Raw genomic sequence first — 24,987 nt, forward strand, 5'->3', positions numbered from 1 at the left:
TAACTCCCCTTTCCCCAAAGCTCTGAAAGTCCGCAATCAGAGCCTCATCACCGGTTGCAGTTCAGAGTCATACCCAGGACTATGAAAGTATTTGTATTATGTATTCCTGAAAAAAATCTGATAATTGAGTGTTTGGCATCTTGATGAAAGGTGGGATGAGCAGCTTGTCTTGGCAATCGATGTGGTTTAAAGACAGAAATAGAAACAGGAACAAGGAAAAGGAAATAGAGTGAAGTATAATCAAATTTAATATGCACGGACAAATAAAGAGAGAACGTCATAGGAAGTCATTCCTGCCTGTGGCCATCAAACTTTACAACTCCTCCCTTGGGGGGTCAGACGCCCTGAGCCAATAGGCTGATCCTGGACTTATTTCCTGGCATAATTTACATATTACTATTTAATTATTTATGGTGCAACTGTAACGAAAACCAATTTCCCCCTGGATCAATAAAGTATGACTATGACTATGAGTGAAAGCCTAGCTAATCATCGCTGTCATAGTCTATCCTTGAAGATGTAAGTACACCATCACAGAAAACTAAGAACAGGAGATGAGAACAAGACAGCATATCAATAGGTAATGGGGACTGAAGCTCCATAAACCTTTACCAAACACAAAATAATCTGCAGATGCTGGGGTCAAAGCAACACTCACAACACGCTGGAGGAACTCAGCAGGTCGGGCAGCATCCGTGGAAAAGATCAGTCAACGTTTCGGTCCTGACGAAGGGTTCTGGCCTGAAGCGTTGACTGATCTTTTCCACGGATGCTGCCCAACCTGCTGAGTTCCTCCAGCATGTTGTGAGTGTTGCATAAACCTTTACCAATCTGGTGCAATGAGAAGATTCCAGAGAAATGCCAACAATCATTATGAAGGGAGAAAAGCTGAGGTGCAAGTATATCTCAAAGAAAAAACAGGTAAAACAATCAATTGTTGAGAGAAGCGTGTCTTAATGCCTTAATGATGCCACACACTCCAACAAAAAGTCGACTGCTTTGAGAAGTGTTTTGCCCTTGAAGCTGAAATGAAGAAATAAGGAAGGGAAGTCTTTGTTAGCAAACAACTGGTCTGAGGGAAAAAGACGCAGCGATGGTCTAGAAAACCTACAGCACAATACAGGCCCTTCAGCCCACAAAGCTGTGCTGAACATGTCCTTACCTTAGAACTTTCCTAGGGTTACACCATAGCCTTCTATTTTTCTGAGCTCCATGTACCTGTCCAGGAGTCCCTTAAGAGACCTTATTGTATCCACCTCCACCACCGTCGCTGGCAGCCCATTCCGCGTACTCAGCGCTATCTGTGTGAAAAAAAAACACACTTACCTCTGACATCTCCTCTGTGCCTACTTCCAAGCACCTTAAAACTGTGCCCTCTCATGTTAGCCATTTCAGCCCTGGGAAAAGGCCTCTCGCTATTCACACGATCAATGCCTCTCATCATCTTATACACCTCTGTCAGGTCACCTCTCATCCTCGGTCGCTCCAAGGAAAAAAGGCTGAGTTCACTCAACCTATTCTCATAAGGCACACTCCCCAATCCAGGCAATATCCTTGTAAATCTCCTCTGCACCCTATCTATGGTTTTCACATCCTTCCTATAGTGAGGTGACCAGAGGGTGTGACTGCATGTGAGGCAGCTAGTGCTGGATGAGCCTCAGTCCTTGAGCGTGTCCAACAGGTCTGAGATTCTTGTTCCCTGTGTGTATGAGAGTGGGGGCTGTAGGAAGGATGAGCAACCTAACTGTGGCACTGTAGTTCAGGGATCCATTCAACAGAGGGGAAAGAAGAAAAATGTCATGGTAATTGGGGATAGTATAATCAGGGGAATGAATAGAGTTCTCTGTCGTGGGGATAAAGCATCCCAAAGGCTGTGTTGCCTGCCTGGTGCCTGGGTTCAGGACATCTTATCTGACCAGCAGAGGAATTTGTAGTGGGAGGGGAAACATCCAGTTGTCGTGGTCCATGTGGGTACATAAGATATAGGTAGAATGAGGAAAGAGTCTGCTGAGGGAATTTGAGCAGCTATGGACTAAATTAAAAAACAGAATCAAAAAGGTGATTATCTCTGGATTACTACCCGAGCTGCGTGTAAATTGGCATAGGGTCAAGAAGATTCGAGAGTAAAATGTGGGCTCAAGGATTGGTGTGGGACAAGTGGGTTTGAATTCATGGGAAATTGGCACCAGTATTGGGGAAGGTGGGAGCTGTACCAGTGGGATGGGCTCCACCTGAATTGTGATGGGACCTGGACCCTAGCAAATTGCATAACTAGGGCTTTAAACTAAATAGTAGGGGGGTGGTTCAACAGATTGGAGAAGTATGAATAAAGCAAAAAAATAAAGTGACAGTAAAGACAAAGAAAAAGAGAAAAAAGAGAAAAGTAAAGATGGAGTGCAGAAAAGTCAAGTACAAAAGAGACAAAGATTACTAGATTTTAAAAGTACAATGAGTATAAGGGCACTCTATCTGAATACCTGTAGTATTTGAAACAGTGAACAGTGAACTTGTGGCACAAGTCAGTACAAAGGGGTATGATTTATTGGCCATTACAGAAACGTGGTTGCAGGGTGGAGAGGACTGGGAATTAAATATCCAAGGTTAGCAGGAAATATGGAATGATAGGTAGGAAGGTCAGGGAGGTTGGTTAGCATTCTTAATTAAAGATGAGATCAGGGCGATAGTGAGAGACGATATAAGATCGAAGGAGCAGACTGTTGAATCCATCTGGGTAGAGATTAGGAATAGTAAAGGGAAGAAATCACTGGTGGGAGTTATCTCTCAGTCACTGAATAATAACATTACAGTGGCACAGGCAATAAACAGAGAAATATCTGAGGCATGTAAGAACGGAACAGAAGTTATTGTGGGGGACTTTAACTTGTACATAGATTGGGTGAATCAAGTTGGTCAGGGCAGCCTTGAGGAAGGTTTTCATAGAATGCATCCGTGATGGCTTTCTTGAACAGCATGTTTGTGGTTCTACAATCGGAATTTTCAGCTATTCCTGGACCAAAAGAAATTGTAATGGAGGAATCATTAGACCTGACAAGATTTGATTGCAATAGAAAAGACAGGAAGGCCGCTGAAGCTATTGAAACAGTTTACAAAAATGCAGTCAAGATTTACTAACCATGTAAATACTGGGTCACCTATATATTTAATCACTTTGTCACAAGGTGCAATGCCAAATCAAAGTTTTCCAGGGATATTACAATGGCTTAAAATTCCTGCTGTTATTAATATGCAAAAGAACAAAAGCAATCTGTGCCAAGAAATTCATAAACTGTAAGTTGAGAGTAATGACGTATCTCAATGTATTTTGAAGTAGCCCCACAAAAATGAAAGGTCACCCTCAATTTCCTTTCGAATTTCAGAAAAATCAATGTATTGCACATAAATATGGTAATCACAAAAATGTTGGAGATCTTATGTAACGCTAAAATTATCCTTTCAATATTAAGACCATAAAACATAGGAGCAGAATTATGCCATTCAGCCTATTGAGTCTGCTCTGCCATTCCATCATGACTGATTCCAGACCCCACTGCCTTCTCGCCATATCCTTTGATGCCCTGACTGATCAGGAAACAATCAACTTTGGCCTTAAGTATGCCCACGGACTTGGCCTCCACCGCAGTCTGTGGCAGAGCATTCCACAGATTTACCACTGGCTTAAAAAGTTCCTCCTTACCTCTGTTCCAAAGGGTCGCCCTTCAACTTTGAGGCAGTGCCTTCTAGTTCTGGATACCCCCACCATAGGAAGCACCCTCTCCACATCCACCCTATCTTGTCCTTTCACCATTCAGTAGGTTTCGATGAGATCCCCCCGCGTTCTTCTAAATCCCAGTGAGTACAGCCCCAAAGGCGCCAAACGCTTCTCATATGTTAACCCCTTAATTCCCGGAATCATCCTCTTGAACCTCCTGTGGACTGTCCAATGATGACACATCCTTTGTGAGATATGGGGCCTAAAACTGTTGACAGTACTCTTAAGTACGGCCTGACTAGCGTCGTATAAAGGCTCAGCATTCTCTCAGCAACACATACAAAATGCTGGAGGAACTCAGCAGACCAGGCAGCATCTATGGGAAAAAAGTACAGTCGACGTTACGGGATGAGACCCTTCGACAGGACTGAAACATTGACTGTACTTTTTTCCATAGATGCTACCTGGCCTGCTGAGTTTCTCCAGCATTTTGTGTGTGTTGCTTGGATTTCCAGCATCTGCAGATTTTCTCTTGTTTGTTTCAGCATTATCTCCTTGCTTTTATATTCTATTCCCCATGAAATAAATGCCAACATTGCATTTTCCTTCTTTACCACAGACTCAATCTGTAAATTAACCTTCTGTGAGTCTTGCACGAGGGCTCCTAAGCCCCTCTGCATCTCTAATGTTTGAACTTTCTCCTCATTTAGATAATAGTCCGCACAAGAGATTAATTTAGCACTGTGACTAAATTGGTAAACAGGCCCTTTGTTCCACCATGTCTGTACAACTAGGATGCCAATCCAATCAGATCTATTTGCGGTTGGTTTATATTTCCTTATCCCTGCATATTCATGTGCCTGTCGAATGATAAACACAAGAGATTCTGAAGATGCTGGAAATCCGAGCAACTTGCACTAAGTGCTGGAGGAACTCAGCAGGTCAGGCAGCATCAATGAAAAAAAGTACAGTTGATGTTTTGGGCCAAAACCCTTCAGCAGGACTGGAGAAAAAAGCTGATATGTAGATTTGAAGGGTGGGTGGAGGGGAGAGAGAAATACCAGGCAATAGGTGAAACTTGGAGGGAGAGAGATGAAGCAAAGAGCTAGGAAGTTGATTGGTGAAAGAGACAGAAGGCCATAGAAGAAAGAAGAAGGGGGAGGTGGGAGGAGCACCAGAGGGAGGCGATGGGCTGGCAAGGAGATAACATGAGAGAGGGAAAGGGAATGGGAAATGGTAAGTGGGGGGGGGGAGGTGGGGTGGAGGCATTGTATATTGGTGAGACCCGACGTAGATTGGGAGACTACTTTGCCTAGCATCTACACTTCGTCCGCCAGAACAAGTGGGATCTCCAAGTGGCCACCCATTTTAATTCCACTTCCCATTCCCATTCCGATATGTCCATCCACTGTCGTGATAAGGACACACTTAGGTTGGAGAGGAACAACACCTTATATTCTGTTTGGGTAGCCTCCAACCTGATGGCATGAACATCGACTTCTCAAACTTCTAGTAATGCCTCCACCCCCCCTTCACCATTTCCCACCCACTTTCCCTCTCTTTTTATCTCCTTGCCTGCCCATTGCTTCCCTCTGGTGCTCCTTCCCCCCACACCCCCCCTTCTTCTTTTTTCCATGGCCTTCTATCTCTTTCATCAATCAACTTCCTAGCTCCTTGCTTCATCTTTCTCCCTCCAAGCTTCACCTATCACCTGGCGTTACTCTCTCCCCTACCCCCACCTTTCAAATCTCCTCAGCATTTTTTCTCCAGTCCTCCCGAAGGGTCTCGGCCCGAAACGTCGACTGTACTTTTTTCCATAGATGCTGCTTGGCCTGCTGAGTTCCTCCAGTGTTTTGTGTCTGTTGCTCAGGTATTAGGGTCATGGGTTTATGGTGGGAGTGTGAAAGTTTAAAGCAGAGTTGTCAGACAAGCATTTTTACTGAGAGTAGAAGGTGCCTAGGAGCAGAAAGTGCTTCTACCTCTTTCCGCTGTTAGGTGATGTGACAGAAGCAGATATGTATTTGTAGGTCATTAGACAGGCACATGAATATGCAGGCGATAAAGAAATACAAACTAAGTGCAAGTAGATCTGATTGGATTGGCATTGTAGTTAATAGAGACATGGTGGAACAAAAGGCCTGTTTACCAATTTAGTCTCTGCTAAGTTAATGTTACTCAGTCTCGAAAGCCTCATGTCTACCTTAACTCCACTGCAGTATTCTCGTTTCATATTCAGTAGTCCCACTCTAAAGATGTGTATAAAAAATTCCAAGCTGACTTTCCAAATTTAGTGCCAAGGGAGGTTGAAAGTTCTGTCTTTGAGATGATAAGCAGAGTCTGCCACTCCTGTCAAGTAGATACAAAATGTTCCCTATCACCCCTTTGAAAAAAATCAACTAAATGTATCTCTAACATTTAGATCGTTATCTACTCCTCTAAAAATATAAATAGTCATAGTCATACTTTATTGATCCCAGGGGGAAATTGGTTTTCGTTACAGTTGCATCATAAATAATAAATAGTAATAGAACCATAAAATAAAATACTATTCTGTCATTATTGCCTTGCAGGTTACTGTGTGCCTTTTAATTGCAGCATTGATATCTCCGAGGACCTAACCTGGTCCTAACATATTGATGCAGCTATAAAGAAGGCAAGACAGCAGCTATAATTCATTCGGAGTTTGAGAGGTTTTGTATGTCACCTAAAACACTTGAAAATTCCTGCAGCGTTCTGACTAGCTGCATCACCGTCTAGTATGGGTGGGCGACTACACAGGATCGAAGTAAGCTGCAAAGAGTTGCAAAATTAGCTTAATCATGGGTACTAGTCTCAAGGAGCGGTACCTCAAAAGGCAGCGTCCATCATGAAAGATTTCCCTCACTCAGGACGTGTCCCCTTCTCATTGTTACCATCAGGATGGAGGTACAGAAGCTTGAAGGCACACACTCAACGATTCAGGAACAGTTTCTTCCCCTCTGCCAAACAATTCCTAAATGGACATTGAACCCATGAACACCACCTCTTAAAAATATATACTGTATATTATTTCTGTTTTTGCACTATTTTTAATCTATTTAATATACTGTATCAGATTTACTTATTTTTTCTATATTTTCATATTATGCATTGTACTGCTGCTGCTAAGTTAACAAATTTCACAACACATGCCAGTGACAATAAATCTAATTCTGATTCGGAGTTTCAGTGCTTGCTCAATTGGCAAATAATGTCCCATTGAATTTGGCAGAACAACATCTCATTCAGTAGAGGAAAGAATTATATAGCAACTAAGGGTTGAAACTTAAAGGAAGCTATGTCCTGAAAAGTAGGCAATGGCACGAAAAGACTAAGGAGATGGAGTTTTATGTTGATAAGCACTATCAAGCCCATAGCCAGACTGAAATTAAGGGAACTTTGGATATTCTTAAAAATGAACATCTGGAACAGCATTGGGACTTGATTTTAGGGGAATAAAACTACGGAACTAGAATTTGGGCATTCTTTAGGTATTCCATTTGCGTCTTACGGTTCTAGGATATAGGTTTCTATTTATGATTCCCTGAATGTAATGTTACTGAGGGAGATCCTGTGTGATAAACAGCCTTTGCTCGTTTATCTTCTCTTGCAGTTTGCAAAGTGATAGGAGGTCTAGGAACAGATTGGCTGATCTCCAAGTTAGAACGGGGATATAAAGAATAGTAGATTACGGGAGAAAAGCACTTTATTTTGAAAAAGGTGTGCGTGGGTGATAATTTATTTTTTTTAAACTGACAACTTTTCGTTAATTTGGTTGTTTCTTTTGTTTTTCTTTAGTTTCCATTTTATCTTACTCCCCTGCCAAAGGCATTATGCTGGTGGTGAAGTCCCCATTGAATTACTTAAGGGCTCATTTGTCATGAGTAGACCTAACTAAAGTACTTGTTACTAACAGAGCACAGTTTCAGCAAGGGTTGTTGAATAATAATTGAATGTTAAAGGGGAATTATGTAACATGCTGTTTGCTCTGCTAAACCACACTCAGTAACAGCCTCAACTGAAATAAACTGCCTTAATATAAGCAAAAGCCAGCAGTCCAAGTTTGATTTGAATAATTGCCATTTACACAATAAATATATTTGAGTTGTTTTAGAAGAAATTTGCCATCGTATTCAAGTCCTTACATCCTGTAATAATCCATGTAATGCTATGAAAAACTGAGAAACAGAATGTTGGTCTTGCAGGAAGTTATTTCTCAAACCAATTGAGCCTTAAGCCATCTGACAGAACCTACAGCAAAGTCCAAAATTTTAATTGTATGCTGTGTTAATTTAGCAAACTTTTCAACTGGAAACATAATACATTTATTTTTTCTAATTGCCCTCAGACATGCTCAATGGGAGATAGAGCTACATCCAATATTTTGCAATTATTTATTTAATTTTTAAAGTGCAATAATTAATCCAATGAAATCACAGTGTGAAATTGCATGTCTGAATGCTTTACATTTGTTCCAGTTGAAAGATGCTTATTGTACTTAAGAGTCCTCATTCTGATCACATAGCAAGTGATTATTAGCTAGCATCTTCTAGAGGCCAGATTGTGTAGATATCAAAAATAGTTTTGTTCTTATCATGAACACAAAAAGATGAGAAATACCATGGAAAGCTACATGGCCTCTCACTCCTGTTCCACCATTCAACAACAAGGCTAAACTGCTATATTCCCTTCTCATTCCCAACACACCCTGGCCAGGGGACATTGTAATATCCCTTGATTTCCTCTTCCGGGCAAATAGAAAGAATTCCTTCATACTGACAGACTATTGAAAAGCTCAGTAGGTTTAAAAGATTAGTTACTTGCCCTCAGCTTGGCAGAGTCACTGAATATATTAAGAGTGAGGTAGGCTGATGTCTGGATTACAGGGCAGTCAGAAACTAGTGGGAACAGACTTGATGGTAAGCTATGATCCACTAGAATAATGGAGCAAGCTGGAGTTTTTTTTACGTGTCTGATCCAGCCAAGTTTCTGGTAAGTGGTGATGTTAGGATGTTGGTTATGTCATGTAACTGAATGTCAACATTGGGTGGCCAGATACTCTGTCACACTGGCACATGTGACAGGCATTTTATTTCTCACTTAACAGCTGTAGGTGTGGACTGCTTTATTTACTGTGGTGTTGAGAATAGAGTTGAACATTATACAATCAGCAATTCATTTCCCCATTCTGTGATGGAAAGAATGCCACAGATGACACAGCTGAAATGGTCAACCCGAGGACTCTATCCTGAAACAAAATCAGAAAAGCTGGGAGAAAGAATACAGAGAAAATCTATAAGGATCTTGCCAGGACTGGAGGTCCTGAGCTATAAGGAATGATTGAACAGTCTAGAACTTTATTCACTAGAACTTAGAAGTTGAGGGGAGATTTGATAGAGGTATACAAAATTATGCAAGGTATAAATAGGCAAGCGGGCTTTTTCCACCGAGGCTGGGTGAGAATGAAAGGCAAAACATTCAAGGGGAACGTGAGGGGAAAACTTCTTCACAGAGAGTGGAACGAGTTGCCAGTGCAAGTAGTGGATATGATTTTGATTTCAACGTTTAAGAGAAGTTTGAATTGGTACATGGATGGGAGGGCTATTGGGGGGCAACATGCACAAAATGCTGGAGGAACTCAGCAGGCCAGGCAGCATCTATGGAAAAGAGTACAGTCGATGTTCCGGGCCGAGTTCCTCCAGCATTTTGTGTGTGTTGCTTGGATTTCTGGCATCTGAAGATTTTCCCTTGTTTGGGCTATGGAGGGCTATGGTCCGAGTGTAGGTCAGTGCAATTAAGCTGTTTAAATGATACTGCATGGGCTAGATGGACTGCAGGGCTTGCTTCTGTGCTGTAGTTTTCTGTGACTCTTATAAAATCAACCAGTCAAGCAGCACCTGTGGAGAAAGAAAACAATTAACATTTCGGGGCAGTGATTCTTCCTCGAAACTGGATGGTTTACATTTTTCAAAGCAGAGCTGGGGGGGTTGGGGGGATGTGTGAGGTGAAAGACAAAAGCTGACATGGGGAAACCATATATAGGATTATAGGATTGTTTAATCAACCTTGAGCAATTATTGCAGCTTTGTCCTTGGCTGAGATTGGTCTTCATCAACTCGGGTAGCTTCCTTTGGGCAAGTAGTATTGAATATTTCAAATCATTGGACCCTTCTCCTTTTGTTGATGAGTAATTTCAGGTTAGCCTGTGTTCTTTCATGTCATACTTTGTCTTTCTCCTGATATCAGGATCTGTTTCTTTCATGTCCTAACTGGATAAATAATGATCAACATCTTTAGTCTTTTCACTTAGAATAGAGGTTCCCAACCTGGGGTCCATGGACCCCTTGGTAAATGGTAAGGGTCCATGACATAAAAAAGTTTGGGAGCCCCTGATCTAGTGGAAGCAGCCCCTCAATAGCTACTGTTAGGATTTTCAAGGCTATTCTACTCGAAGTGCAGTCCTCTCTTCCCAGGAATCAATCTGGTGAACTTCTCATATAAAATTTGCTCCAAATATGTACAAACATTGTAATATACGTAGTAGTAGCTGTATATTGTAACTTCAGTTATAAAATTTAGCTACATTTGAACCAAGGTTATTTTTCAATGTTTTTATAAGCTGTTTATGTAACTTTGGCTAAGACGTTGCATTATCGTCAGATAAATAAGTGGATTCTGATTTGGAATGGGAAAGGAAACATAGCTTTTCAAAGGAGTAGGAAGGCATTAGTAAGTGAATAATTACTGACTGTGGACGTTGGCATTGTGGAAGTTGAAAGTGAATAATTACAGACTATTATTTCAATTTTTGGAATGGCTAAGATGTCTTTTAACACTGATGTGAAGAAACCTTTTGTTCTTGCTTCAGCTTGAGTTTCCTTGCAGTTTTCTCTGCAGTATTTACTTGTATATTGCAGCTCAGAAGAGGCTGTTAAAAGCCTATCAGATCCACATCAGCTCTCACCAGAGCAAACCCATCAGTCCTGATCCCCTACAGCGTTTCTCCTGTAGCCTCACAGCTTATTCTATCTCATAAGCTTCTTTCATTCCCCTCTGGTTCTATTGCCACTTACCTACACTTGGGTAATTAGTCTACCGGCACATACAGGTTTCCCCCGCCATCCGAAGGTAGAGCGTTCCTATGAAATGGTTCGTAAGCCGAAATGCCGTAAAGTGAAGAAGCAATTACCATTTATTTATATGGGAAAATATTGTGAGCATTCGCAGACCAAAAAAATAACCTACCAAATCATGCCAAATAACACATAAAACCTAAAATAACAGTAACATATAGTAAAAGCAGGAATGATATGATAAATACACAACCTATATAAAGTAGAAATACTTTTCCACAATCATTACTGCACTGTTCTCCGGAGCGAAAATCTCATGCAAGCGCCATCGGCAGAAAATCTAACGCAAGCGCTGTTGGCAAAAACACGGCGCAAGCGCTCTCCAGTAACCTTTAAGCTATGAAGCTGCCAAATCATACCAAATAACACGTAAAATACACGGCCGATATAAAGCAGAAATAATGTACAGTGTAGTATCACTTATGGGAATCGGGAAGGCAGCGCTGAGCACACTGATGATGGTGTATTAGACTGAGTTGTCGCAGTTGGGGTGGTGTAGTGGCCCCCACCCTCCAGGCCGCCGACTAATACATTGCTGCGAAGCATGTAGGGGTCCAGCGGTAGCCGGGAGGCACACAGCACATCTTTAAGAAAAAGGCCAAAATAAACCTGCTAATTAATTAGGTGCCGCCCGACACATAATTGTCGGCCCAGATCCGTGCCGATTTCCGATCACATCGTCTCTGATCTGGGCTGACAATTACGTGTCGGCGGCACCTAATTAATTAGCATGTTTATTTCGGCTTTTTTCTTAAAGATGTGCTGTGTGCCTCCCGGCTACCGTTGCATTCTCTGCGAATCGGTATCTGTCTGTGGCCTGGGGGTTGGGGTGGTGGGACACTGGGGTGTCATCTCGTCGTCTGTTTCCATTAGAGCAGGCAGCTCATCTTCTCCTATGACTGCCAGCCTCGATGTCGAAGGTCGAGGTTCGTCGTCTGCTGTGGCTGATGTGGAAGGCTTGCTTGACTGCTGAGCCTCGTGCATTTTTCTATCACACAGTTCTTTCTAAGGACTCAAACCATCCTGCAAATATCCCTAAACCGACATACCCTTTCAAAATTAAAGTCATACTTTATCATTACTCATTCGGTTTTGATTGTTATCCTTTTTTCTTCCAATTGCATCAGCTCTTCATCTGTCAGTTCTTGGTGATGGAATGCCAAAACCTCTTCATCATCATATTCGTCAGCTTCCACAAGCCAAACTCACTTTGTCCTTACTTCGTTCACCACGATCGAAATGCTTAATTATGTCTAGTTTTACGCTGTGTAACACTCTTCCGAGCTCTTTCAGGCTTTTCTGATACCATAGAACTCATCTTGCAAACGGCTGCTCACAGGCTCGTGTTGAAGCAATGCCGTTCCAAATCCGGGGGAGAGCCGCTGCTTGGGGTGCGTGCTGCCTTTTATCGCACGCTGCTTTTGTTTTCATAACAGTGAAAACACCTTCTGAGAGCGAAAACAGGGTACTAATGTAGGTCTTTCGTAACAGTAAGGTTTCGTAAAACGAACGTTCGAAAAGCGGGGGACACCTGTACATTCAGTGGCCACTGAGTGTATGTTCATGGTCTTCTGCTGTAGCACATCCACTTCAAGGTTCAACGTGTTGTGTGTTCAGAGATGCTCTTCTCCGCTGTAGTAATGCGTGATTATTTGAGTTACTGTTGCCTTCCATTCAGTTTGAACCAGTCTGGCTTATGTCCTCCAGCTTCTTGTATTAACAAAGCATTTTCACCCACAGAACTGCCACCCACTAGACTTTGTTTTTTGTTTTTTGTGCCATTCTCTGTAAACTCTAAGAGCCTGTTGTGTGTGAAAAGCCCAGGAGATCAGCAGTTTCTGAGATACTCAAACCACCCCATATGGCGTCGACAACCATTCCAAGGTCAAAGTTACTTAGATCACATTTCTTCTCCATTCTGACATTTGGTCTGAACAACAACTGAACCTTTTGACCATGTCTGCGTGCCTTTATGCATTGAGTTGCAGTGCCACATGATTTGCTGAGTAGATACTTGCATTAACGAGTAGGTGTACTTAGTAAAGTGGCCACTGAGGGTATGTGAACTGTAAATGGAAGCAGGCTCTACAATGCCATAGAAAGAATAGGCAAACTCTGCACAGGCAGCTGTCTACATCAGGATCAACAGCTATGATACCATGCCTCCTATAACTGATGAAACCTGCATTGAAACTAAAGTTTCTGAGTGGGTAACTAGGTGCTAGATTTTCTATCTTAGATTGTTGTTGGAAAATTTTATTTGAAATGTATCCGGAATGCTTTTCTAATTTTTCTAATCATTTAAGATTGTAGGTGGCATCAAGGCAGTGCAAGACCTTGTAGTACAAGCAGATGAAAGACTTTCCAAGGCCGTGATACCAATTTCCTGTCTTCATATCACCATTCTTGTGACATATTTGGCAAGTGATGTGGAGGTGAACAAGTGAGTGTTTCTTTTAAAAAAAAACTTCCTTGCAATGAATACCAAACTGGCAACTATAGCTGTTTTTAAATTGTGATTGAGTCATTAACCTGCATTCTTTGCCCTGAATTATTTATAGCTCCAGACTTCTCAATATACATTTTATCTATTTTTTTCTTTGGAATATATGTTACATTAGAATGTATGAATTATCAGCAGGAATAGACCAATTTGGCCCCGCGTTTACTCCACAGTTCAACAAATCATGGTCCATCTTCCACTTGAAGATCCTTTTCCTGTCTTACCCCATATCTTTTGATATTTCTAAGATTTAAAAACATTGATTGCTGATTTTCCATTTCTTATTTCCTTTTCCTACTTTAATTTTTATGATGGTTGCCTCTTGCAAACTTAAGCATAGTTTAGCATGCAGTTATATCCTTCCTGACCTATTAAATCAAAAAAAATTAACATCTACTAGGTGGTACTTAACCCTTTTCTTCTCTTTGAAGTTGCAAATTGATTGCTGATTTTCCATTTCTTATTTCCTTTTCTTACTTTAATTTTTATGATGGTTGCCTCTTGCAAACTTAAGCATAGTTTGGCATGCAGTTATATCCTTCCTGACCTATTAGATCAAAAAGATTTAACATCTAATAGGTGGTACTTAACCCTTTTCTTTTCTTTGAAGTTGCAAATTGCTCTTCAGTAATGTTCAATATTTCAGACACTATTTAGATTACGAGAACACTCAGTCCTCTTTTATTGTCATTTAGAAATGCATACATGCATTAAGAAATGATACAATGTTTCTCCGGAGTGATAGCACAGAAAACAGTACAGACCAAAGACTAACACTGACAGAACCACGTAATTATAACATATAGTTACAGCAGTGCAAAGCAATACCGTAATTTGATAAAGAACAGACCATGGGCTCAGTAAAAAAACGCTCTCAAAGTCCCGAGTCGATCGACTCCTGAGTCCCTGATAGCAGGCGGCAAACGGGAGAAACTCCCTGCCATAAACCTCCAGGCACCGTCAACTTACCGATACCTTGGAAGCACCTGACCCCAGCTGACTGAGTCCATCCATCCAAAAACTTCGAGCTTCTGACCAGCCTCTCCGATACAGCCTCCCGAGCGCCATCCTCTGCCGAGCACCTTCGATCTCTCCCTGGCTGCTGAAACACGCAAAGCCGAGGATTTCAGGGCCTTCGGCTCTAGAGATTCCGGTTTACCACACAGCAGCAGCGGCAGCGAAGCGGGCATTTCAGAAGTTTTCCAGATGTTCCGCTGTGCTCTCACGTCTGTCTCCATTGAATCAGAATTGCGCACGGTCCCCTACTTGACAGATAACAGACATCATCACCGAACTGGCTGTGCACGCTGCCGTTGCGCTGCCATCTTCTCCCCCCCTCCCAGGAGGATTTTCTTTGCCAACATTCAGAATTGTCCAGTATATTTTGTAAGCATTTAGAGTAACAGGCATTTTTAATGCATAAAATATATTTTGCCAAAATGTGAGCTTTTAATTTGATTGAGCAGAGAAGTTAGAGCTCAAATCTGTTCCTTTATTTATGGGAGTTGTTTGATTTTCTTTCTGGCAGAGCAGTGAGTACAATTGAAGAATGCAAGGAGCCAGTGCAGGAAATCCTACTTGGAACACAGCTGGCCTTAGGATTTGATGGGATTGCAGATTTCAGAGGAGAAGTAGTATTTGCACAGTTAATTCAAAATGAACATCTGAGTACTCTAGTCCAAATTACTGGTAAGTGGCTCGATTGGGATTTGTATCCACAAGTATTTTAGATCGTTATACCATATAAAAATATCAGAATTCTGCAAGTATTTGGGAATACATCTTGCCAAATGTCCTTAGAACTTGGGATGTTTTTAATAACTGTTTTCCAAATGAATTAATTTCTGAATGTTATTCCCACATTTATATGACTTTTTATGTAGTTTTTCAAGACAGACATTTCTTTCCATTCAGCATTTTGTACCTATCACCAGATGTTTAGGAATATATTCCCCATATTAAGGTTGAGAAATGATGAGATTTTAATATTTTCCCACAGAAGGGGGGGGGGTCATTACGATTTTTAAGTGTTGCTTTTATTTGCTCAATGCCATTTCTTGTGAAACTGACCCTCACTCTTCGTGATTTTTATAAATGACTTGGGTGAGGACGTGGAGGGATGGGTTAGTAAGTTTGCTGATGACACAAAGTTTGGAGGTGGTGTGGATAGTGTGGAGGGCTATTAGAGGTTACAGTGGGACATTGATAGGATGCAAAACTGGGCCGAGAAGTGGCAGATGGAGTTCAACCCAGATAAGTGGTTCATTTTGGTAGGTCAAATATGATGGCAGAATATGGTAATAATGGTAAGACTATTGGCAGTGTGGAGGATCAGAGGGATCTTGCGGTCCGAGTCCATGGGACACCCAAGGCAGCTGTGCAGGTTGACTCTGGTTAAGAAGGCATATGGTGTATTGGCCTTCATCAATTGTGGAATTGAATTTAGGAGCTGAGAGGTAATGTTGCAGCTATATAGGACCCTGTTCAGACCCCACTTGGAGTACTGTGCTCAGTTCTGGTCGCCTCACTACAGGAAGGATATGGAAAGCATAGAAAAGGTGCAGAGGAGATTTACAAGGATGTTGCCCGGATTGGGGAGCATGCCTTATGAAAACAGGTTGAGTGAACTTGGCCTTTTCCCCTTGGAGCGACAGGGGATGAGAGGTGACCTGATAGAGGTGTATAAGATGATGAGAGGCATTGATGTCAGAGGCTATTTCCCAGGGCTGAAATGGTTGCCACAAGAGGACACAGGTTTAAGGTGCTGGGGAGAAGGTACAGAGGAGATGTCAGGCAGGATGTTGGAATGCTCCTCTTGCAGGATGTGGGAAGTCAGGGAGTCCTCTGATGTCCCTGACAACGTCACCTGCAGGAAGTGCATCCAGCTGCAGCTCCTAACAAACCACGTTAGGGAACTGGAGCAGGAGCTGGATGACCTCCGGATCATTTGGGAGAATGAGGAGATTATAGATCGTAACTACAGGGAGGTAGTTACGCCAAAGGAGCAGAGGACAGGAAATTGGGTCACTGTCAGGCGAGGGAAGGGGAAAGGGCAGGCAGAGCAGGGTTCCCCTGTAGCCATTCCCCTCAACAACAAGTATACCGCATTGGATACTGCTGGGGGGAATGACTTACCTGGGACTAGCTGCAGTAGCTGGATCTCTGGCACTGGGTCTGACTCCGCAGTGCAGAAGGGAGGGGGGAGAAAGAGGAGAGCGGTAGTGATAGGGGACTCGATAGTTAGAGGTGCAGACAGGAGGTTCTGTGGTTGTGACAGAGAATCCAGGATGGTTTGTTGCCTCCCAGGTGCCAGGGTCAAGGATGTCTCTGATCGATTGTGTGACATTCTGAAGTGGGAGGGTGATCAGCCAGATGTCGTGGTGCACATCGGTACCGATGACATAGCAAGGAAAAGTGAGGAGGTCCTGGAGAGTGAGTATAGAGAGCTTGGTAGGAAGTTGAAAAGCAGGACCTCGAGGTTGGTAATCTCAGGATTGCTACCTGTGCTACGTGCCAGTGAAGGTAGGAATAGGATGCTCTGGAGGATGAACAAGTAGCTGAGGAACTGGTGTAGGAAGCAGGATTTCAGATTTCAGGATAATTGGGACCTCTTCTGGGGCAGGTGGGACCTGTACAAGAGAGACGGGTTACACTTGAACTACAGGGGGACCAATATCCTTTCAGGGAGGTTTGTTAAAGCTATTGGGGGGGCTTTAAACTATATTTGCAGGGGGATGGGAACCACAGTACCAGAGCTGACAGTGTGGCTGGGGTGAAAATTAAAAGTTCAAGCAAATCCACTAATAGAAAGGTTGTGAGTGGTGGTAAAAATCTTCTGAGGTGTATATATTTCAATGCTAGGAGTATTGCGGGGAAGGCGGATGAGTTGAGGGCGTGGATTGACACGTGGAATTATGACGTTGTAGCAATTAGTGAAACTTGGCTACAGGAGGGGCAGGATTAGCAGCTTAATATTCCAGGGTTCTGATGTTTCAGATGTGATCGAGGCAGAGGAATGAAAGGTGGGAGAGTGGCATTGCTTGTTAGGGAAAATATTACAACAGTGCTCAGGCAGGACAGATTAGAGGGCTTGTCTACTGAGTCCTTGTGGGTGGAGCTGAGAAACAGGAAAGGTATGGCCACATTAGTGGGATTGTATTACAGACCACCCAATAGTCAAAGAGAATTGGAAGTGCAAATCTGCAGAGAGATAGCAGGCAACTGCAGGAAACATAAAGTTGTGGTGATAGGGGATTTTAATTTTCCATATATTGATTGGGTCTCCCATACTGTTAGGGGTCTAGATGGTTTAGAGTTTGTAAAATGTGTTCAGGAAAGTTTTCTAAATCAATATATAGAAGGACCAACTAGAGGGGATGCAATATTGGATCTCCTGTTAGGAAATGAGTTAGGACAAGTGACAGAAGTCTGTGTAGGGAAGCACTTTGGTTCCAGTGATCATAACACCATTAGTTTCAACTTGATCATGGACAAGGATAGATCTGGTCCTAGGGTTGAGGTTCTTAACTGGAAGAAGGCCAAATTTGAAGAAATGAGAAAGGATCTAAAAATCGTGGATTGGGACAGGTTGTTCTCTGGCATGGATGTGATCGGTAGGTGGGAAGCCTTCAAAGCAGAACTTTTGAGAGTGCAGAATTTGTATGTTCCTGTCAGGATTAAAGGCAAGGTGAATAGGAATAAGGAACCTTGGTTCTCAAGGGATATTGCAACTCTGATAAGGAAGAAGAGGGAGTTGTATGACATGTATAGGAAGCAGGGAGTAAATAAGGTGCTTGAGGAGTATAAGAAGTGCAAGAAAATACTTAAGAAAGAAATCAGGAGGGCTAAAAGAATACATGAGGTTGCCTTGGCAGTCAAAGTGAAGGATAATCCAAAGAGCTTTTGCAGGTATATTAAGAGCAAAAGGATTGTAAGGGATAAAATTGGTCCTCTTGAAGATCAGAGTGGTCGGCTATGTGCGGAACCAAAGGAAATGGGGGAGATCTTAAATAGGTTTTTTGCGTCTGTGTTTACTAAGGAAACTGGCATGAAGTCTATGGAATTAAGGGAAACAAGTAGTGAGATCATGGAAACTGTACAGATCGAAAAGGAGGAGGTCCTTGCTGTCTTGAGGAAAATTAAAGTGGATAAATCCCCGGGACCTGACAGGGTGTTCCCTCGGACCTTGAAGGAGACTAGTGTTGAAATTGCAGGGGCCCTGGCTGAAATATTTAAAATGTCGCTATCTACAGGTGAGGTGCCGGAGGATTGGAGAATGGCTCATGTTGTTCCGTTGTTTAAAAAAGGATCGAAAAGTAATCCGGGAAATTATAGGCCAGTAAGTTTAACGTCGGTAGTAGGTAAGTTATTGGAGGGAGTACTAAGAGACAGAATCCACAAGCATTTGGATAGACTGGGACTTATTAGGGAGAGTCAACAGGGCTTTGTGCATGGTAGGTCATGTTTGACCAATCTGTTGGAGTTTTTCGAGGAGGTTACCAGGAAAATGGATGAAGGGAAGGCAGTGGATATTGTCTACTGGACTTCAGTAAGGCCTTTGACAAGGTCCCGCATAGGAGGTTAGTTAGGAAAATTCAGTCGCTAGGTATACATGGAGAGGTGGTAAATTGGATTAGACATTGGCTCGATGGAAGAAGCCAGAGAGTGGTGGTAGAGAATTGCTTCTCTGAGTGGAGGCCTGTGGCTAGTGGTGTGCCACAGGGATCAGTGCTGGGTCCATTGTTATTTGTCATCTATATCAATGATCTGGATGATAATGTGGTAAATTGGATCAGCAAGTTTGCTGATGATACAAAGATTGGAAGTGTAGTAGACAGTGAGGAAGGTTTTCAGAGCCTGCAGAGGGACTTGGACCAGCTGGAAAAATGGGCTGAAAAATGGCAGATGGAGTTTAATACTGACAAGTGTGAGGTATTGCACATTGGAAGGACAAACCACTGTAGAACATACAGGATTAATGGTAAGGCACTGAGGAGTGCAGTGGAACAGAGGGATCTGGGAATACAGATACAAAATTCCCTAAAAGTGGCGTCACAGGTAGATAGGGTCGTAAAGAGAGCTTTTGGTACATTGGCCTTTATTAATTAAAGTATTGAGTATAAGAGCTGGAATGTTATGATGAGGTTGTATAAGGCATTGGTGAGGCCGAATCTGGAGTATTGTGTTCAGTTTTGGTCACCAATTTACAGGAAGGATATAAATAAAGTTGAAAGAGTGCAGAGAAGGTTTACAAGGATGTTGCCGGGACTTGAGAAACTCAGTTACAGAGAAAGGTTGAATAGGTTGGGACTTTATTCCCTGGAGCGTAGAAGAATGAGGGGAGATTTGATAGAGGTATATAAAATTATGATGGGTATAGATAGAGTGAATGCAAGCAGGCTTTTTCCACTGAGGCAAGGGGAGATAAAAACCAGAGGACATGGGTTTAGGGTGAGGGGGGAAAGTTTAAAGGGAACATTAGGGGGGGCTTCTTCACACAGAGAGTGGTGGGAGTATGGAATGAGCTGCCAGACGAGGTGGTAAATGCGGGTTGTTTTTTATCATTTAAGAATAAATTGGACAGATACATGGATGGGAGGTGTATGGAGGGATATGGTCCGTGTGCAGGTCAGTGGGACTAGGCAGAAAATGGTTCGGCACAGCCAAGAAGGGCCAAAAGGCCTGTTTCTGTGCTGTAGTTTCTATGGTATGGTTTCTATGGTTAAATCTTTTACACTGAGAGTGGTGAGTGCGTGGAATGGGCTGCCGGCAACTGTGGTGGAGGCGGATACGATAGGCTCGTTTAAGAGACTTTTGGATAGGTACATGGAGCTTAGCAAAATAGAGGGCTACGGGGAAGTTTAGTAATTTCTAAGGTAGGGACATGTTCGGCACTACTTTGTGGGCCGAAGGGCCTGTGTTGTGCTGTAAGTTTTCTGTGTTTCTATGTTTCAGTGAAGTGGATGAATTCTCAAACAGTTTATTGCAGTTTTGTAAAAGTTAACTCAGGATTAAACTAGACATGGAATACTTACTGAGGCCAGACAGAGCCAGAGGTCGGATATGGAACCATTGCCCAGTGAAGATGGATCTTAATAGAAGCTGACACACACATGCTGATATTTCCTGACTGCCAGCTGAATATTTTAAACAAATGACTTATTTTGCTGATACTAAAAAAATTAAAATAATCATTTTTGAAAATTCCAGAATGCCTTTATAGACCTCCCAGGAATATTGATGTTGGAGATTGAGAGAGTGAGTAGTTTAGGCTGTACCCATGGAGCAGATAACTAAAATATATCATGGATCTTGGTTACATGTATCAAAACACTGAAGGCGATGATAAAATGAAGTGTAATTTTGGATGATATATTGTAGACCCTCAAACTATAAAACGGTGTGGAACATTTCTAATGAATGCTAGAACAATAAATAATTAATAACGGGATTCCATCACTTAACACTAACTGGTGAAGTTAACTGATGTAGTATCAGTGTGAGTGGTAAAGGAGGTGCAGAATTCTTTGGTGAGTACATAGCAGCCCTATCAAGGAAGGTGCTTAGTTTGGGGGAAAGAACTGAGAAGCTGAAGGGAAACTGAAACTAGTTTAGTGCATTTTCGTTAACAGTGATAATGTTTCAATCAGATTTAACATATTTATTGAAAAGGGCGAAGAAAGACCAGGGTTCAGATTCAGAAAGATTGTTTTTTTTTCACCAGACCAAAATCTAATTTAGCCAAAGTAGATTTGAATTACTACTTAATGTCTAGAAAATAATGATTAGAGTTGACAGATATTTCAATGACTTGAAGTCTCAATACCAAGTCCTGTGCTTTTTGTGATGTATATTGAGAGTTTGATTAAAATGTCGGGGCCATGATTAAAATGTTTGCCTGAAAGAGATTTAGAGATTGAATCTATTTATTTGAATATCTGGATGAGCAACTTGATATGTTGTAAACAAGGACACGATTTAAGAGCTGAGAAGAGGGATTTGGCTGCACAGTTCTTTCTTGGCCAACTAGGTAGGGTAAGGTAATTCATGATTAATTGCTATGATTCTCCAGAATGTAAGCGATTGTGGTTTGCTGAGTGGGAAACAAGAAACGGTGATCTTATTTCTCTACAAACTTTTAGATCCTATCTACTTATCGCAGCGCACACAAAATGCTGGAGGAACTCAGCAGGTTAGGTAGCATTTGTAGAAAACAGTTAACAGTTGATGTTTCGAGCCGAGACCCTTCTCCAGGTCCCGAGGAAGGGTCTCAGCCTGAAATGTCAACTGTTTATTCATTTCCTGCTGAGTTCCTCCAGCATTTTGTGTGTGTTGCTTTAGATTTACAGCATCTGCAGACTTTTTCGTGTTTGTTACCTATTTGATAATAAATTTACTCTGAAAGATTGTGGATCATTTTGATATATGCTGCTTTGGTTGATATGAGTGGTGTTGCTGAGGGTGGAAGTGACAGAACAAACCCTGGTCACCAAAACACTTCAGCAGCTGGGATAGTCCATAGTACCTGGCTTTGTTGACTGTCAAAACATGAAAAATCTTTCAGAGACACTCAAAACATGATGCATGTTTAGAGGAAACATAAAATGAATTTAGAAATCCTAAAGCATCTTACAACTCTTAATTAAATTTAAATGCTTCTTATTAAATTTTTAAGATGCTTTTAACATTTTTCAATTCATTTATGTTTCCTCTTGTTAATCCTTATGATGAATTGATTGATAGTTATTATATAATTTTAAGTTCGTTAGAGAACAATTTGTGATGCAAGGAAATGCGAGTCAAAGTGATGGACGTATTCACTAGTTTAGAATCTGGGCCATGCTTTTTGGGTATCTAGTTCTTCCACAAGACTTCGAGGTCACTCCAACCTTAACTGCTCAGCTATAGCTAAGTGTTTAGTACACTTTAAACATGACTTTAACAAACATTGTGGGTCAGACATTACTGGTATTACTAATAGAAGCAGGCAGGCTCTGGGCTATCAAAATAACATGGTAGAAAGGTGCATGTCCACCCAATACTGATCTAAAGTGGAAACGGTTCCTATGTTGTTCATAGAATGCTGATTTGCTGAATTAATTCAAAGGTTCAAAGGTTCATTTATTATCAAAGTATACAACTCCGAAATTCTTCTTCTCCATATAACCACGAAACCAAGAAAGAAGAGAACAGCAGCGCGATTGTCAACCCCCAAATCCCTCCTCCCCTCACAAAATAATGAACAAAAATGGAACAGGCACATCGACCCCCAAATCCCCCTCCCCCGCACACAAAAATATGAGAAAGGTCGGGTGAAAAATGCAGAATATAAAAAACTTAGGTCTGAAAAAAGCACTAAGCCTGGGTAACACTTTCTGGGCACAGTGGCAGCCCTTTCCCTCTCCGTAGCAGAGCGATCCCCAAGCAATCAAAAGGCAGTCTGCCCTCTCAAGGTGCCACACATGAGGCTGTTTACCAAGTTAAGAGCCCATGGCATTACAGGAAAGTTACTGGCATGGTTAGAACATTGGCTGATTGGTAGGAGGCAGCGAGTGGGAATAAAAGGATCCTTTTCTGGTTGGCTGGCAATGACTTGCGTTCCACAGGGGTCAGTGTTGGGACTGCTTCGTTTTATGCTATGTATCAATGATTCAGATGATGGAATAGATGGCTTTGTTGCTAAGTTTGCAGATGACACAAAGATTTGGTGGAGGGGCGGGTAGTGTTGAGGAAACAAGTAGGCTGTAGAAGGACTTTGACAGATTAGGAGATTGGGCAAAAGAGTGGCAAATGAAAGATGATGTTAGAAAATGCATAGCCATGTATTTTGGTAGTAGAAATAAATGTGCAGACTATTTTCTAAACGGGGAGAAAATCCAAAAATCTGAGATGCAAACTTGAGAGTGCCTTAAACGTTAACTTGCAGGTAGAGTCAGTGGTGAGGAAGGCAAATTCAATGTTAGCATTCATTTCAAGAGGTCTAGAATACAAGAGCAAGGATGTGATGCTGAGGTTTTATAAGGTCACTGGTGAGGCCTCACCTTGAATATTGTGAACAGTTTTGGATACCTCATCTAAGAAAAGATGTGCTGGCATTGGAGAGAGTTCAGAGGAGGTTCACAAGGATGATTTGGAGAATGAAAGAGTTATCATATGAGGAATGTTTGATAGCTCTGGGTCTGTACTCGCTGGAATTTAGAATTATGAAGGGGGATCTCATTGAAACCTATCAAATATTGAAAGGCCTAGACAGAGTAGGATGTTTCCCATGGTGGGGGAGTCCACGACAAGAGGGCACAGCCCTATGGATAGAAGGGCATCCATTTAAGACAGATGTGGAGACGTTTCTTTGGCCAGGTGGTGGTGAACTTGAGAAATTAATTATCGCAGGCAGCTGTGGAGGCTGGGTCGTTAGGTATATTTAAGGCAGAGCTTCATAGGTTCCTGACTGGACATGGCATCAAAGGTTATCGGGTGGATGCTGGGGAGTGGGGCTGAGCAGGGTCAAAAAGGATCAGCCATAATGGAAAGGTGGAGCCTATTCAATGGGCCAAATGGCCTAATTCTGCTCCTCTGTCTTATGGTCTTATAACAGAATATTAACAATATTACTCTTACAGATCTTAAGGCAGATGTCATCATTACTCTTACAGATCCTAAGGCAGATGTCATCATTTAGTATGATGGCAAGAAAGGAAAGCCATTTACTGTATCTCTTTTCCAGACAGAAATATATATTTTTTATTAATAATTATGGAATGTAACTGATATTTATTAGTTTGATATTGATATTTTAGCATTGACTTATTATCACATGAAGTTGTCTAATTTTAGTAGTTGGCATTTCTTTTTCAATTCTCCTTGTAAAGCTGGTTGTGACGCAATTTAACATGATCTCTTGCCCTTGTCTAAATTTAGTTCTGATATAATTGTAAGATGACCCATATCAATGCTGTTACTAGTTTGTCTGAATACGACTGGCTATAGAAAATCTTGTGGTAATATATAAAATAAAATAATATTCATACAGACTAAAAATTACACTAACTGTCAGTTTTCAAGTAATAGTTTGACTTTAAACCACGGGTTTCAACCGTTTTTATGCTATTAGCCGAGGGATCCATGGATCCCAGGTCGCATTTACTCTAAATGCACAACTGAAATATAAATGCAAAAATGATCTATTGGAGGAACCCAGCACATTAGTTAACATCTGCGGAGGGAAATAAATTTCAGGCTGAGAGAGATAAATAGTGGTTTCAAGGAAAGACATAAATTGTAAAATTCTGTAAAGAAGTTCAATCTGTTTTGCATTATTTTTGCATTTCTTGGGTGTAAACCAAGAGCTGAGAACATTATCTATTGTCTTCTTGTGTTTCTAGCACACTATACACAGTAGTCCTTTGCAGATATTGCACTTAAATTCACTTGGTCATTTGGAGTAAACATTCATAAACAGACAAAACCTTTGATCAACAGACAGTAGATACCAAAACTTGAAAATTTTTTATCAGTCTATGTATATTTCTCCCTGTCATTTTTGTACAATACATTAAGCAGATTAAATTATCTGATAGTAAAGTAAAAATAATAATTTAATTCCAATAATGCTCCCGAGTTTCCAG

At 41.6% G+C, this 24,987-nt stretch overlaps 1 protein-coding gene across 2 annotated transcripts in view; it reads left to right on the forward strand.

The window, feature by feature from the left end:
• Positions 1–24,987, forward strand: part of LOC134338696 (A-kinase anchor protein 7) — a 216,648-nt gene that overhangs the window by 47,358 nt on the left and 144,303 nt on the right. For both annotated transcript variants that reach the window (XM_063034748.1, XM_063034739.1), the window contains exons 4-5: positions 13,167–13,303; positions 14,892–15,052. In XM_063034748.1, the coding sequence (XP_062890818.1) occupies positions 13,167–13,303; positions 14,892–15,052 (298 nt within the window). The remainder of the gene's footprint in view (positions 1–13,166; positions 13,304–14,891; positions 15,053–24,987) is intronic.

This window comes from Mobula hypostoma, chromosome 2 (assembly GCF_963921235.1).
Source record: "Mobula hypostoma chromosome 2, sMobHyp1.1, whole genome shotgun sequence".
Lineage (NCBI taxonomy): Eukaryota > Metazoa > Chordata > Chondrichthyes > Myliobatiformes > Myliobatidae > Mobula > Mobula hypostoma.